We start from the raw sequence: 14315 nt of genomic DNA on the forward strand, positions 1-14315 counted from the left end.
GAAATACTAATCTTTACAATAATGTGTCTATGATTCTCTCTCTTTTTTGTGGTAGTATTTGAACACTAAATAGTGATTTTTTCCCCCAAAGTTGCATGTATATATGGTAATCATTTTAAAAGTGGTTTTGGATATCATGCAGTCTACAGAGCTGAAGAACTTGCATTTTTCTGTTGTAGTGAGTCCATACAAACACAAAACAGAGTAGTGAACAGAGGAACAAAATTAACTTAGTTTTGTTCTGTGAATTGAGGTTATTTGTTTGTACCAGTCTTTTAAGAATAGTAGAGACTTAGGTATTTAAGCAGTTATAGTAGTGTAAGATTTCCATGGTGCTGCAAGAAAAGCTTTGCTGATGAGCACTGTGGACACATCTGATGTTGAGTCAAACCAAAAATTTACCAGCCTTGCATCTCTGGTAGCGACTGGAAGCAGATGCTCCAACGCCCAGGAGTTTGGAGGTTATGGGCTTCTTGGAGGTTGTGTCTGGACTGTTATGTTTAATAGCCACTGATGAATTTGTCCCTCAGCTTGAACTAAAATATGTTTCTAGTTACCAGTGTCACCTGCAGCTGAAAAAAGTGTTTTTCTTATCTGTCCAAAATTATTGTAGGGTATTACTATAATGCAATGCAACACTTGAATACAGAATTTCTGGTATTTTATAGTCCAGTGAAATAATCTCAGTGTTTAGTCTTTGTAGCAAATTAAATATCAAACTCTGCTTTGTTACGGATTCTTAATTAATATATTGCTACTACTGTAATTAAAAGGTGATACTAAGATGATAATGAAGCCCTTCCAATTAAATTGCAAAAAAGTCAAATCCTAAAATTCAAGTTGTTTGTGAAGCCAGCTTTAAATTAACTACATTAATGTCAAAATGAGAGTGATAAGTCAGTTCCTGAAGTCTTGGAAGTACTCTGTGTTCAAAGTCAGTACATGTACCAGTGCCTCAGGATAGCTTTTGTCAGTATGCTTTAGTACAGTTCAAGTTCTGAAAAGTTTGTAGGAAAGGCTTACATCATTGACAGCGGCATATCTCAGGGTTAAATTCCTCAAGGCAGGTGGTTGTCATCTGTATTGTGCTTTTCTGTATGTTCGTGAAGTACTTAAGGTTAAAAGAAGAGCCAGTTGGGTTATCATAGTGGCTGTATGTATACTTTCAAGTCAAAGAGCAGAAATCTTTTCATCACTTTTGATGTCAATATTTGAGCTTTTTCTGTGCTCCAACATATTGTCACGGATTTAGGAAAATATGTGTGTTGCTGTACCAATAACTTACTGAAAAAGCTTTTTATAAAAGCATTTAACAGTAAATCTGATTTTTCAGTTTTCTGTTTTTTTCAGTGGTTCCACCAGGGAGCCCTGGACCCATCACTCGACATGAGTCGTATGACAGCTTAGCATCTGACCACAGCGGGCAAGAGGATGAAGAGTGGCTTTCACAGGTATGCTTTTTAGGGGCGTTCCAGTTTAGGAGTGAAACAGTAATAGTATCCACCAGAAGTAAAAATCACAACTTTCCTCAAAATAGAAAGTAAGCTTCCAGTAGGCCATGGGTAATGCTGCTTGTATAACTGACTTCACTCCTGACTTAATGTGGTATAAATTTGATGGTCTTTACATTTTATACAATCTATACAAGCTACATTAAAAGCCATATAAAGCCCCCATCATTACTGGCACAAGTCACATCCTTGGGAAGTTCAGAATGAAGTAGGAGGTTTCAGTGGGCCTGACATGCTCCTTTTCAGACATGGGTAAAGGAGGTTGGCTTGGCAAAGTGGTGATGCCTTTGCAGTTGACCTGTGCTGTACTTGCTGCATTTTAACATAAAAATGGTAGATTAACTGGTTTACTTCCTTCTTTTTCTGGTTACCAGCTACTGCATTTGCTACTGATAATTCCTTTGAGTTATGGCTAGATGGAAATACTATAGTGCTTTAAAATGATCATGCTTAGTGGAATATTTTTATATGAGGTTAAATCTTTGTAGTTTTATCCATTCTTGCTTTGTTTCAGTCGATGAAGCTTCTCTTTAAGGACTCAGTACATACTTTACTATTTGGCTCAAAACATAACTGCACTTTAAGAATGTAGGTCTTGAAAATACACTCAGAATTAGCTCCTGTTAGCAATAAAAGGTTAGAGTGAAATAAATAAATAAAAATTACAAATGCTCTGGATTTACTAAAGCCATTATAGGGTGCCTGATACATGGAATTCATCCTGACAAATTAGGTGGGTTTCTTTTGGTTTGAGAACAATGTTACGGGAGTGATGCATTAAATGTGTTGCTGGGGTGTATATGGCATACATATTAAATACTCATGAATGAGATTTGCTTCTCCCACTGGTGAATACATCATACACAGCATTTTCCTAAAATGAGAAGTTAGGTTTCCACATGTACCGGTCCAGGAGCAGCATTCATTGGGGAATCTATTCATGTGAATCCACTTACCTGGCCTAAGTTTTCAGATGTGGCTGCACATTGATATATCTTACTTGCTTATGCTGTCTCTAATTTGTCAGAGCACAAAGATGGTGAAACAATCAGTGTAGTCAACAGGAATTTTATCACTGAGCTCATTGGGGCCAAGATTTCACCTGTAGTTTTCCATCTATCCTCTCCAGTACTGTTTGGATAGTTTAGCTTATTTTACTGTTCTGTTGACTTTCTGGTTTAGTGGGCAACCTCAGGAAAAAGAGAGTAAGGTAAACCTACTTTATGGAGATTAGTTTATTACTGATTCTTGGAAAATAGGAAACTCAAAGGAACTTAAGACTGCTTGAACTTCATCACATCTATCCCTCTAGAAGAGTAAATGTATTTATAAGAGGGGAAAAAAAAAATCCCAAGTGATGTCATAGAACACAAATAATTCAGAGAATGCTTCCGGAATGTTTAATTTTTGCTAAGTGAAGAGAGTGATGATAGCTCTTTTGAGCATGAAGATGCTAGCATTCTCTAAGCAAGCCACTTTAGATTAAACCTAAAATGCAAGTATGCTTTTCAAAATTAAAGTGTTGTTATCAACAGTAACAGCATGCAGTGAAAAAACACTGCCCTTCACTTCAACTTTTCAATTAGAACAGTGGGTAATGTGTGCTGTCAGTGTGAAGTAGATACAATATGTTTGTCCTGCACACAACAGAAGAGTGAATAGGAACATCTGGCCGTAGCCTCAGTAAAATTGCAAAGGCATCTGTTTACCTCTCGGCTCTGTGACACTGATGGTTTCAAGCTTAAAATATACAGATTACTTTATCTGTGGCCTAATTTACACTGCTACATAAAAGCTACTTGCCTCAGAAACATCTACAGTCAATCTGAGTTACGCTAAGATAAATGCAAAGATGGAAATAGTGCTAAATAGGCTGTGCATTTATCATCTTACGTTAGCTGAGAACTTAGAATGTTAGCCAGTGTTTAAAATTGCTTCTTAAAGAGTTAAGAATCACTACTAGTATACATCTATGTCATATATGTACACAAAAATACATTTCATGAATTTCCTCACTAAATTGCATTTTTGCTGTGAAGCTGATCATTGTTTTAGCAGAAATTGATAGGAATTTAATAGTCTATTTTTGTCATCCTAAAAGTATGAGTTCACCAGAGCTTAATATTTTCATTCCATATTTCCTTTTTCTGATCTTTAAAGGCTCTTTTTGATTTTTAAAATTGTATCACAGAAGAAGACTTATGCTTTGTTTACCCTATCATTTACAAGGCCCAATTTTCCTGATCATATACGTTTCCAGCAATGTTACCATCTTAAATTTTCATGGTTGTTTGCATTCCTATAGTAGGCTTATTTAACAGTTTGCCAGAATTAATACTCACCAGGTTTATAGTTATCGGTGTGAAAAGACATTTTTAAAATATTTTGGATGCTTCATTTACTGAAATAATTTATTTTTCAAAAGTTCATACCTAGACTCTCTGGGAGCCAATACCTAGTGGAAAATATGAGTATTTGAAATTATTGTTTGTTAGACACACCACCCTTATTCTCTGTGCCTTTTGGAAGTAGGCATGGAACTGAGAAGCTTGTGTGTCTATGTGTATATCTACACCTAAACATACATAGAGATACATATCTCATGTATGCCTATTATATAATATATGTGTCGTTGTTCCTTGCAAGCAAACACCCTTACTTCTGTTTTAATTGCTGGAATTTTGGTTAAATGAATATGTATGTGTGTGTAGCTGCCCTTTTACACATCATGTGTTGCACATACATGCTTATATTACATCTGCATAGTAAAGAGTGTGACCTGGGCTGTTCAGTGTCTCACAGCACACTTCACATTGCTCTGTTACAAATCTTGTTGCTTTCCAGCAAGATGGTCTCTGCCAGAGGTATCCTCAGATATGCCAACAGTAATTACGAGCTTTGATTCGAAATACAGTTTGCACTATATACATGTGAAGCTGCGCTGTTTAATGTGTGAACTTCTAGAAAGCAGCTGTAACAAAGCTGTAACAGCTTGCTTCTAAAATGTGCATCCATTGACCTGGTCAGTATTGAGGTTATCTGGGGGAGGTAGACTTTTTCAGTTTCTCTGCCTACTCAGTGTAGATGCAGATGGAAATGTGTTCCCCTGTTTGTTGCCACAACAAGAGTAGCTTTTTAGTGTTCAAGTTTATAGCGTGTATTTCTAAATGGCAAGAGGAGGAGTGAACAGGGTCAGGTGAAGTCATAGCCAGGATGGACTGTTGGTCTTCAGACCAGTTTAAAACCTGGGGTGCAGTGTCCCCAAGCTTTCAAGGCTCTGCAGGAAGCTCTTGGCTTTGGCTACAGCATCGCTCTCTAGCAAAGGCATTCCGAATCTTCCCTTGTTCAGCTTTCTCCGAACTGATGGCACAAAACACTCTTTTTGCTTGAGAACAGCAGGATTCTGGGGGTTCAGTGTATTGAAGGAACCATTCAGTATGTTGCAGGTTTTTGTTAAGCATTTCCCCATCTTCCCACAGGTTGAAATAGTGACTCACACCGGGCCTCATCGACGCCTGTGGATGGGCCCACAGTTCCAGTTCAAAACAATCCATCCCTCAGGCCAAACTACCGTCATTTCATCCAGTTCTTCGGTGCTGCAGTCACATGGTCCAAGTGATACCCCTCAGCCTCTTCTGGACTTTGATACAGATGATCTTGATCTCAACAGTCTCAGGTAAAAATAAAATCAATTTCCAAGCTGTTTCACATTTGTTGTGTGAATAACTTGCCTCATGCTTAAATGAGGCCATCTGTGTAGAATGTGTAATAGTTTTCATCGAGCTTGTCCAGATGAAAGTCTTAGAAGAGCGTGTGACTCAACAACAGTAAAAATTCATCCAGGCCAAGCAGCTTAGATTCCTTTCTGCTGCCCCTTCTTGGGTAAATGACAGTGAAAGACAGTACAAAGTCTGGTGGCCTTGCTCAGCGTCGTCTTGGCTTTTACAGTTTCTGCATTGCTTAATAAATTCATTTTCTCAGACATGAGTGGGAGCTTTATGCCATAGATTTAGACGCTGACTGTGAAGCGGTCAGCATGTTGGAACAGTAAGTGAACTTCTGGAATGTTTTTGCCCTCCCTGGTTTTTTTCCCCTTTCTTTGCTTCCTACCTTGTAATTCTTTTTCATATATTTAATTCATCTGGTTTTGGACACTGGCTGATTTGGAATTGGGGGCAGGAGGGGTGGGCTTGGGGAAGGGGAGAGAAAGGAGGAGTGCAAAGGTAAACGTGGGTTTATATTTACTGATAGCTAGTGATTTTGTAGAAGTGCTTTATGCACCATGTGTTTCTGCGTCCTGTCCAGTAACTCTCAAGTTTTAACGAGTTTCCATGCTTCTGACTCTGCATGTGATTTGAAGTCCAAAGTTCTGTGGTATGGACTTGGATTGTTTGGGACTCTGAAACTCTTACGAGTAAAATAAGGGAGATGGATAATATGACTAATCCTATTAAAACCAGGCAGATTGTCCTTGGACTGAAAATACATGGTTTTGAAATGTGTGATTTCTCCTTGCATGTAATTACTCCCACAAGTAAGGATATAGCTGTCAAATATGTTATTTTTTTTATTGTATATATATATGTAGAAAGAAAGCAGAAATTTTAAAAAAATTAATACAGATCCATGTTACAAAAGGAATAGACAATTACAAATGTGTCTCTTCTCCTAAACCGTCAAAGAAAATGCTGCTGTTCTGGAGGGCGTAGAGGCCTTTTGACCAGTTTGGGTAGGGTGAGCTTTTTTTTTTTTTTTTGAGGCTTTCTGAAAGCTCACATCTGAGACATAGTTTGGGGATACTGCCTTTGTGTAAAGTCTCAACCTCTGGATGGATTATCCAGATCTTGGCTCTGCAAAGGAAAACAAAAGTTTTCAACAGTTGGCTGACTTAAAAATAAATAGTTGCTTAATTGGTTCAGCTGAATCAGGTTTGTGATTTAATTACAGCCCTCGTGAGCAATGATTTTGACACAGGTGGTAACTATAACTTATTATTTAGGATTCAGCCAGTTCGTTCAGAACCTGTTAGCATGCCGGGGTCATCACGTCCAGTTTCTGATCGCAGAGGAGTTTCAACAGTGATTGATGCTACCTCAGGTAGAAACTTGTTGATTTCATGTTTTCTTTGATACTCATGGCATTCATCAATCTTGTCTTTTTTTTGTCTGGTAACATGTTTACTAACCATTGCCATGTACTTAAAAGGATATCATGATTTTCAGCTGCACAATAGGGTAAGTGCTGTCTTATACGAATACTTTTTGAAAGCTACTGTAATGACTTTTTTTCCTCTTACCACTCAAATCTGAAGTCACAGCATTGTGGTAAGATATGAACACAATATTTATATTAAGTTTAACATGAGCTATAGAATGCTAAAAACCGCCTAAACTAAAAAGCAGAACATTTGCAATTACTAACACTGAAATGCTTTTATTAATGAATGCCTAAAGCATAGAATTTTACAGTTCCATCTCATTTATAAAATAGCTTTCATTGAAGTGTAATCATAAATGTAATTGGTTTCTGTGAACAGTCAAGACAACAGGATAGTTTATCTAATGTTTGTGTAATAGGCACATTTTCACTACTCAGCTCTAAAAGAGTGTGTAAATTTAATACTACAGTGGTTATGTTAATATCAACATAGTAATATATGTACTATAAAAGTTTTCTTCTTTTTTTCTCAATGGTTGGGTATAGTCCATATAAAGAAAGGTCAGCAGAGCTTTATATTCTAGTACTGCTGTATAGCGTCTGAAGGGTCCACACAGCAGGATTTTGTCAAATAAAATCTCTCACAAGTAGAATTATTAAACACACAGCATTAGTCAAACAGTCAAGTCGGAGAGGATTTTAATCTTTAGCGATTTGAAAATCCCTGGAGACTGCTGATTGGATTGAGGTTAAACTGTAAAAAGAGACTGTAACACATACAGAAACTGGTTTCTGAAGGTTGTTTTAAAGAGAGTTAAAATAAAAGCTCCTGTTCCAGACTCTGTTTGCTATTGATATAAATTCAGAGTCCAAGATATTGCGTTTTTTGCCAAATTAATTTATTTAGGTATTACAGGATATTTCTTAGATGTGTTTATAACTGAGTTCAATAATAACTACATTTACTTTGGATATTGAGGATTGTCATTATAAATTCCATTTTCAAATATTTAGAACTTGTTTAATTCACATTGAGCTTAGGCAAACATCTGATGCTGGTTATTTAAAGGGAATTTTATTTGTTTTACTACATGACAAAGTAATTTTGAAAACAATTGTTTGATACAGAAGAAAACATAAATGCATCAGTTATGATTTTTTGGACTAGTTCATCTATGCCTATTACCCCTAAAAGGCTGCAAACTTGAATCGTAGGAGTGCTTCTGTCTGTGTATCTGACACTTTAGATTCAGAGTGATTAATAGCATACCTGTTCTTCACTATCAATGTGACTAGGCCAGCTGATACAGATAGAGATATCTGGGTTATCAGGGTGGGTTTTTTTTCCTCTTCTGTATGAAAGGAGCAGTGCCATTACTTATAGCAGGGATGTATAATAATTCTGAAATATAACCATTCTGGAACGATAATGCGTTCTAAAACTGTGTTATTCCATCTACAACAGAAACAGTGAACCACATAGAACTGTACCTCTTCTATGCTAAACAACCTTTCCTGAAGTGTGGATGGGGCCCTAATATGAAATGGCTCATGTGAATGTGATGAAGCTCTATTGGTAATGCCTTTAACATGTGTGTCCATATTAAAATTGCCAAAGTCAATTGTATACATTGTTATGATACTGAAAATATATTTACTGTACAGCAGTGACTCAGTTTTGTTATAACACCTCATAAGTTTCGTATAAACAATACATGGATTTTGTTAGGGACATGCTGATAGCAGTGTTTTATTTAACTTCACTGCCAGACAGTTTGGATTTGAATTGATTTTTGATTCAGGGACTTTACTATCCATTTGCAGTTTTCATATTGCCTGATCCCCATCCTTTCCCATGCAGAAATTATTGGTCCAGAATTAGGGTAGATATGCCAGATTATGTGTGATGGTATAGGGGTGTGAATTCTGCTACAGAGTAAAGGAGACACAAGGAAAAAACATACACTGGTTTTTGAGATCTCGTGCTTTTCTTGTAACAGAGCCCAGCAAAGGGAAGAGGAGTATTTTATGCTTGCTTTCCTCTCTTCCCACCTTTGAGATGTGCAGAAAATTACATTAAGCTCAGCTCTGAATAGAAAGGTTTTATTTTAAATGCTCTTCATGTACAACATTGCGTTTTTTTGTGTTATAGTCCACTGCTGTAAGTATTCTCATTTCCTGCTATTACCAAGGCGTGCCCTAAATGGCTTACATTCTTTATGGAAAACAAATTTATTGGAAAATACGTTTTCAGGTTTGAAGGATTTTTAAGTAGGTCATAAATTTTTACTGCCTAAGCTGAACCAGGAAGTGATTCTTCAGTTATGACCCATGCATTTGAGTCTGTTGCACTTTATGAAGATGCTTATCTGGCTGTTTGATTGCCTGTTGCTAGAGATACAACCAGCGTGGCGCCTCTTCTTATCTAACTCCATCACTTGTTCTTCCTATCAAAAGATTTCAAGTACATGTTTATCATCTTCCATTATTCTTCTGCCACTCTTGATAGCTTCCTTCCTTCTCCCCCATTGGTGACAACTCTGTTGTTGCATTTCGTAAGAAATTTGTGTAATATTTTTATCATTATTTTCACATGTCTGTAAAACTGTGGTATATTAATGACAATATTCTCTCACAAGATCATTTGCAAAAATCTTCATTTAAAAAGTACAGAACTCTAATACTGTTACCAGGAATGAAAATTTGCAATGGCATTTTCAAGGTGGATGGCTGTATCTGTAAAGATTACTTGGATAAATTTTAAAAAAGCATATTTCAATATGGTTATTTCAACTTTACTTAATTCTCCTGAAATATTCTTCTCTGGGTTTTTTTGGTTTGTTTTTAAATCAGATCTTTAAGAAAAGTTTGCAAAAATGTAGACACCTAAAGCTACTGGACATTTGTCCCTCAATGCACACGTTTTAGTCATATGCATCATAGAGAGAATTATACCCTCAAGGATTAAATGCACTGTAATTCCAGATGCTATTCCAGATTGGCAGTTAGAAACGTTAAAGGGACAACACTGAGTTTAAATCTTTATAAAGCAGGAAGCCTTTAATAATAATGGAGAAAAAGAACCACGACTGTACACACAGTAAATGCACACTGCGTGTAGCAAGCAGGCGTTTGTGCTTATGTGTCCCTTCTTTCTGAAGAAGTGCTGAGGCTATCAGCTGGTTGCATTGGGTTTAACAAAAGTAGGGTAAGTCTTAGGTTACATTTAAGGCTTTATTAGACACCAGAGATGGAAGAGAAACCTTGCAAGTGCCCTGTCTGCAGGAGGTGCTGCAGCTTAAGGTCACACTCCTTACACAACCAAACCAACCAACGCTGAGACAGAAACCTGTAGTGCAAGAAAAAAAATATTTGTTGCTGAGTGACCTGGCTCTCTTTCAGAAGATCACTCCACAGGTGTGACTTGAAAACTTTACATTGCCTGTATGCATTGAATGTTGTTCCTTTCTTTGATATGACAAGCATTAGATACGATTTTTGGCTAGCTGAGGATATCTACAGAATGATGGAGACTCATCTAGAAAATATAAGTGTAGCTAGACATGTAATTGAGTATTTCCAAGTATCTTTATGAATTTTTATACTACAACCTGTAGACAAATGATGCATGTCATATGTGTTACATACCTGAAAAATCAAACCTGATAGAACTCTACTAATAATAAATAATGAAGAAGTTAAAGGGTGTAGGAAGGTCAGGATATCTGTATGGAACAACAACTCTGAACTTTCAGAAACCGAAAACCTCTAGAGAAAGGATTTTGCAGCAGTTCCTCATCACAGTAAATTTGATTGCACAGCTGCATTGAGTCTGTAAGGGCAAGCGTTTCCCTTAAACTGTAACAAATGTGTTGAAGGGCTCAGGTACTCAGGTATGCTCAGTCATAGCTGCTAATTCAATCCTGCTCGGTTAAAAAGAAAGTGCGTGCATCTCTGTGTGTGTTTATGAAAAGCCTTGTTTATTCCCTCATACAAAGAGGTTTTTGACACTTACCTGTCAGTCAAGGAATGATTTTGTTGCGCTGTCAGCAGAGTAGGAAAGCGTTGATGAAGAAGTTGTCTGACCTCTGTTTTGCATCAGCTTTTTCCTGTCCTGCCTGGAGGAGATCTCTCTTGCTTAGGACAAATACAGAAGTTAGAGTGGGAAGGATTTTAATGAATAAAATTAAACTGTAGAAGAAAAAGATCCTGAGCATTTTTTTCCTCTCTGATTGTGTGTGGGGCAGGGGGAACCTTTATGTTCTTACCTGAAACCTGGCATGTGCTGCGCTTCTTAGGGATGCACGTGTAATTTCTTAATGAAGATTGTTTATTACTGTTGTATGAAACTCTGACAATACTAAGCTCTCTTCTGGTTACTTCAATCAATGTCCACTTAAAATTGGCTTGTAATTTAGTACTTCCCTTTCTTTTGTGTGTGACTGGCTGGTCACAGACAGATAGCTTGTTGCCTGCAGAGGGTTTAATGAACAGAAGAATTGACTTGGGTTTTGTGGAGGAGGGAGTTTGTCTTCCCTCCCCTCTGCCTGTGAAGGATCTTTTATTGTTCATCACCACACCTGTGAGATAGGGACCATGGGACAAATTTTTACTGTCCAGAAATGCTCTCACTTGGAATTTAATAAACACTTCTGCTGTCACACCTTAAACCATCTGAGCTCTTTTCTGTTGTATGTGCGATCAAATATTTATTCCCAAATGCTGTACAGCAGAAAGTGCTGCCTTGGAGTAGCGGAGATCAGTTATTCAGGTAGTAAAGATGTGTGAATGCAGCTGGCAGATGAAGTCACCAACATTATGAATTCCCAGGCTGTCCTTACCGCCACAGGCAATAACTGACAGGCCTGAGCGGTTGCTGGTTTCCCGTTACGGGTGCTGGTAGGGCCCGGGGAGTCCTGGCGTCACGGATACTTGAGCTGCCCTGCTTGAGTGGAGCCGGCCAGCGCTGGAGGGTCCTTGTTGCACAGAGATGTAATCAATATGGTCTGGAGTCCTTGACCTGAACCTGTAATTACCTGGATGGTATAAAGGTAGTTTGTTGTTGCAGATAGAGATTGAACACAGATCCTCTGAGTATAATGCTGAGCTTTGAAGCCAAGGAAGAGATTTGGCCCTTGGTCTGTTCTTCACAGCAGTTAAGAGCTTTTAATAATGGTCATATACAAGCTGTTCTTAGAGAGCATCACCTGTTTGGTAACAGCAAAAACACGTACTCGGCACTGCTTGTTTTGTACTTGTACGTTCTGTCAGCTTATATTTAAATGAGTGTAAGTTATGGTTTTTCCCTGGAATAACTTCTGAGCCAATTCTGTTAAGTGTTTTAAATAGATATGATATTATTGTGTTATTTGAAAACATTTCGTGTACTGCTCCTAGAATAGTGGTAGCATGTGGGATATATAGTGTATTTTTGTTTTCTTGGTGCAATAGCACACACATTTGCACGCGCTCATACTCTCTCCATCGCATTTGTCCGTCTTGCTAAATGTGTGCCTGTGTGTGAGCTGTATAATACAAAGTTCTCATATATAGAAATTTTTCCAACTTGTTTTATTTCATCTAATTTGAGAAAATGTTATCTGTTGATTTTTGAAGAGAGCCTTAAGACAGAACTGACTTCAGCAGGCTCCATGATGCCAATGCGGTATACATGATTACATTTAGAAACAGCTATGCCCTATAGACTATGGAGCTGTGAAGAGAAATTAAAATGACCTGACACTACTGACTGGGCACTTGCTGCTGGATCATTGCCTGGCTTGTGTAAAGACTCAGCTGCAGGGATACATGGAGTAGCATTAATGTCTTGAAACACTGGTGGGTGTTTTCTGTAGGCAGGAGAAGTATACTGGAGAGGAAGGGCATGGGAACAGTGACTGAAAGGCAGCAGGATCATTATATACTGATTTATTTTTGCCTCTCTATGATGGTTGTGGGTGGGTTAGTCTGTCAGTTCTGGAGATGGGAACTCACTCTGCGCAGTATAGCATAGTGATGTGGGGTAGCTGCTACCCTGCTGGTGACAGAGGAGCCTGTTATTCCGCATCCCTCTTTGCCTTTGGTTTAGCTGAGGAGGTTCGTAGTAATTGAAGCAATTCATGTCTTCTAAGCTGGTTGTGCTTTGACACATAACTGTCCATCAGCTGAAAAAAAAAATGGTTCAATATGCAAGTTAGTTTCACACATGCAAGTGAAAATCAAAAATCAACGATTTCTAGACACTGCTGTGTTAGGTTAAGTCTGACTTTAAGCAATTTAACTTACTCAAGGTGCTTAATCTCCCAAAGGCTGATCACCTTGTTCATCTTGCTAATGTGATTCTTGATAGTTCACAGGGGACTTTGACAAACAAGAAACCCAGCAATTTTCACGCTGATGTCATAGCTAGATGAGAGAATAAGTGTGACCTAACCGTCATAATAACCAGATACAAGGTAATGGGGTTTTTCTTCATATATGAGGATAAGTTGCAGTGAGGCCTCCGGGACCCACGTTAATGGTCATTGGTGCAGTCCGCTGTTGCTCAAAGACAGTTGTTCTCATGTCACACAACCCACTTGATGCATGTACCGGTGGTCCATTAATGCAGACAGGGGAGTGTCTTATTGCTTAAGCGTTACATACTAACTTTTAGTTGGGTAAGCCACCTTCAGTTCATATAATGGTTTGTCAGCTGAAAAATAGCAGTGTGCTAGAGCATGGTCTGGTGCAAGCACGGAGACGCCTTCTGTTTGTTTACAGGGGGAAAAAAGTGCAAAATGCACAATAGATATTTCGTATGTCAGTACCTAACGCAAACTCATTCTGAATATAAGATTGTCTTATGTACCCCTTAATTGTCTTTCATTAACAATTGTTCTGTGTAGGTAGCTTTTAAGCTCTGAATAAGTGGAAAGTGTTGATTCTAATCATATCTGACACCACAATCTTCTATGGAACAACACATGAGCTGAGATTCCCGATGGGCTCCTGTAGGATACAATATTTATTATAGCTTGAGATCTAAGAGCTCCTAGCTACTGTTAAACTTACAAGAGATCCAGAAACCTCAGTGTCTGTACTTGTGTTTTTATAGATTGCACAGAAATAACACACCGTACACTATTTGCAAAGAAGCATGTTCATTGACATTTCTGCTCTTTTTATATGGTGCTTAAATGAATCATTTTACAAATCTTGATATTTTATAAGTTTGTAATATATTCTAAGCTCATCTGTTAATTTAGACTGTTTAAAATGTTCTTAAAACCGTATTAGGTGTGCAAGTTAAAAGAAGAGTATTTGAACATCCATCTGCAAATGAATTTCAGAGTCAGTATTGTTTCCGGGAAAGCTTTCATTTAGAAACAGTTTTCCAGTTTATAATAGAGAGACATTCTTATTTAACCATTTCACTAAGTTAGGCTATCCTTCAAAGTATTTGCTCACCGATTTCCATGTTTGCTTTGAAAAACCTCTAAATATGCTTCATTATTTTTTGTTTCAAGTGTATCTCCTCCTCTTTGGACTGTAGTCTCTGTCAGATGCTAGGTTTTTAACCGTCAGGATTGCTTGCTGGTTCTGGTCCTCTTGAGATCCTCCAACTTTTCCTCCCCTGCTTTCAGGAACTGTTCCAGAACATCAGCC

At 37.8% G+C, this 14315-nt stretch overlaps 1 protein-coding gene across 8 annotated transcripts in view; it reads left to right on the top strand.

Annotated features, from left to right (window-relative positions):
• The window catches only part of BCAS3 (BCAS3 microtubule associated cell migration factor), a 376521-nt gene that overhangs the window by 172113 nt on the left and 190093 nt on the right, over positions 1–14315 (top strand). For all 8 annotated transcript variants that reach the window (XM_049804065.1, XM_049804069.1, XM_049804071.1 and 5 more), the window contains 3 exons: positions 1351–1451; positions 4991–5187; positions 6511–6608. In XM_049804065.1, the coding sequence (XP_049660022.1) occupies positions 1351–1451; positions 4991–5187; positions 6511–6608 (396 nt within the window). The remainder of the gene's footprint in view (positions 1–1350; positions 1452–4990; positions 5188–6510; positions 6609–14315) is intronic.

The sequence above is a fragment of the Accipiter gentilis genome, chromosome 6 (assembly GCF_929443795.1).
Source record: "Accipiter gentilis chromosome 6, bAccGen1.1, whole genome shotgun sequence".
Taxonomy (NCBI): Eukaryota; Metazoa; Chordata; class Aves; order Accipitriformes; family Accipitridae; genus Astur; species Astur gentilis.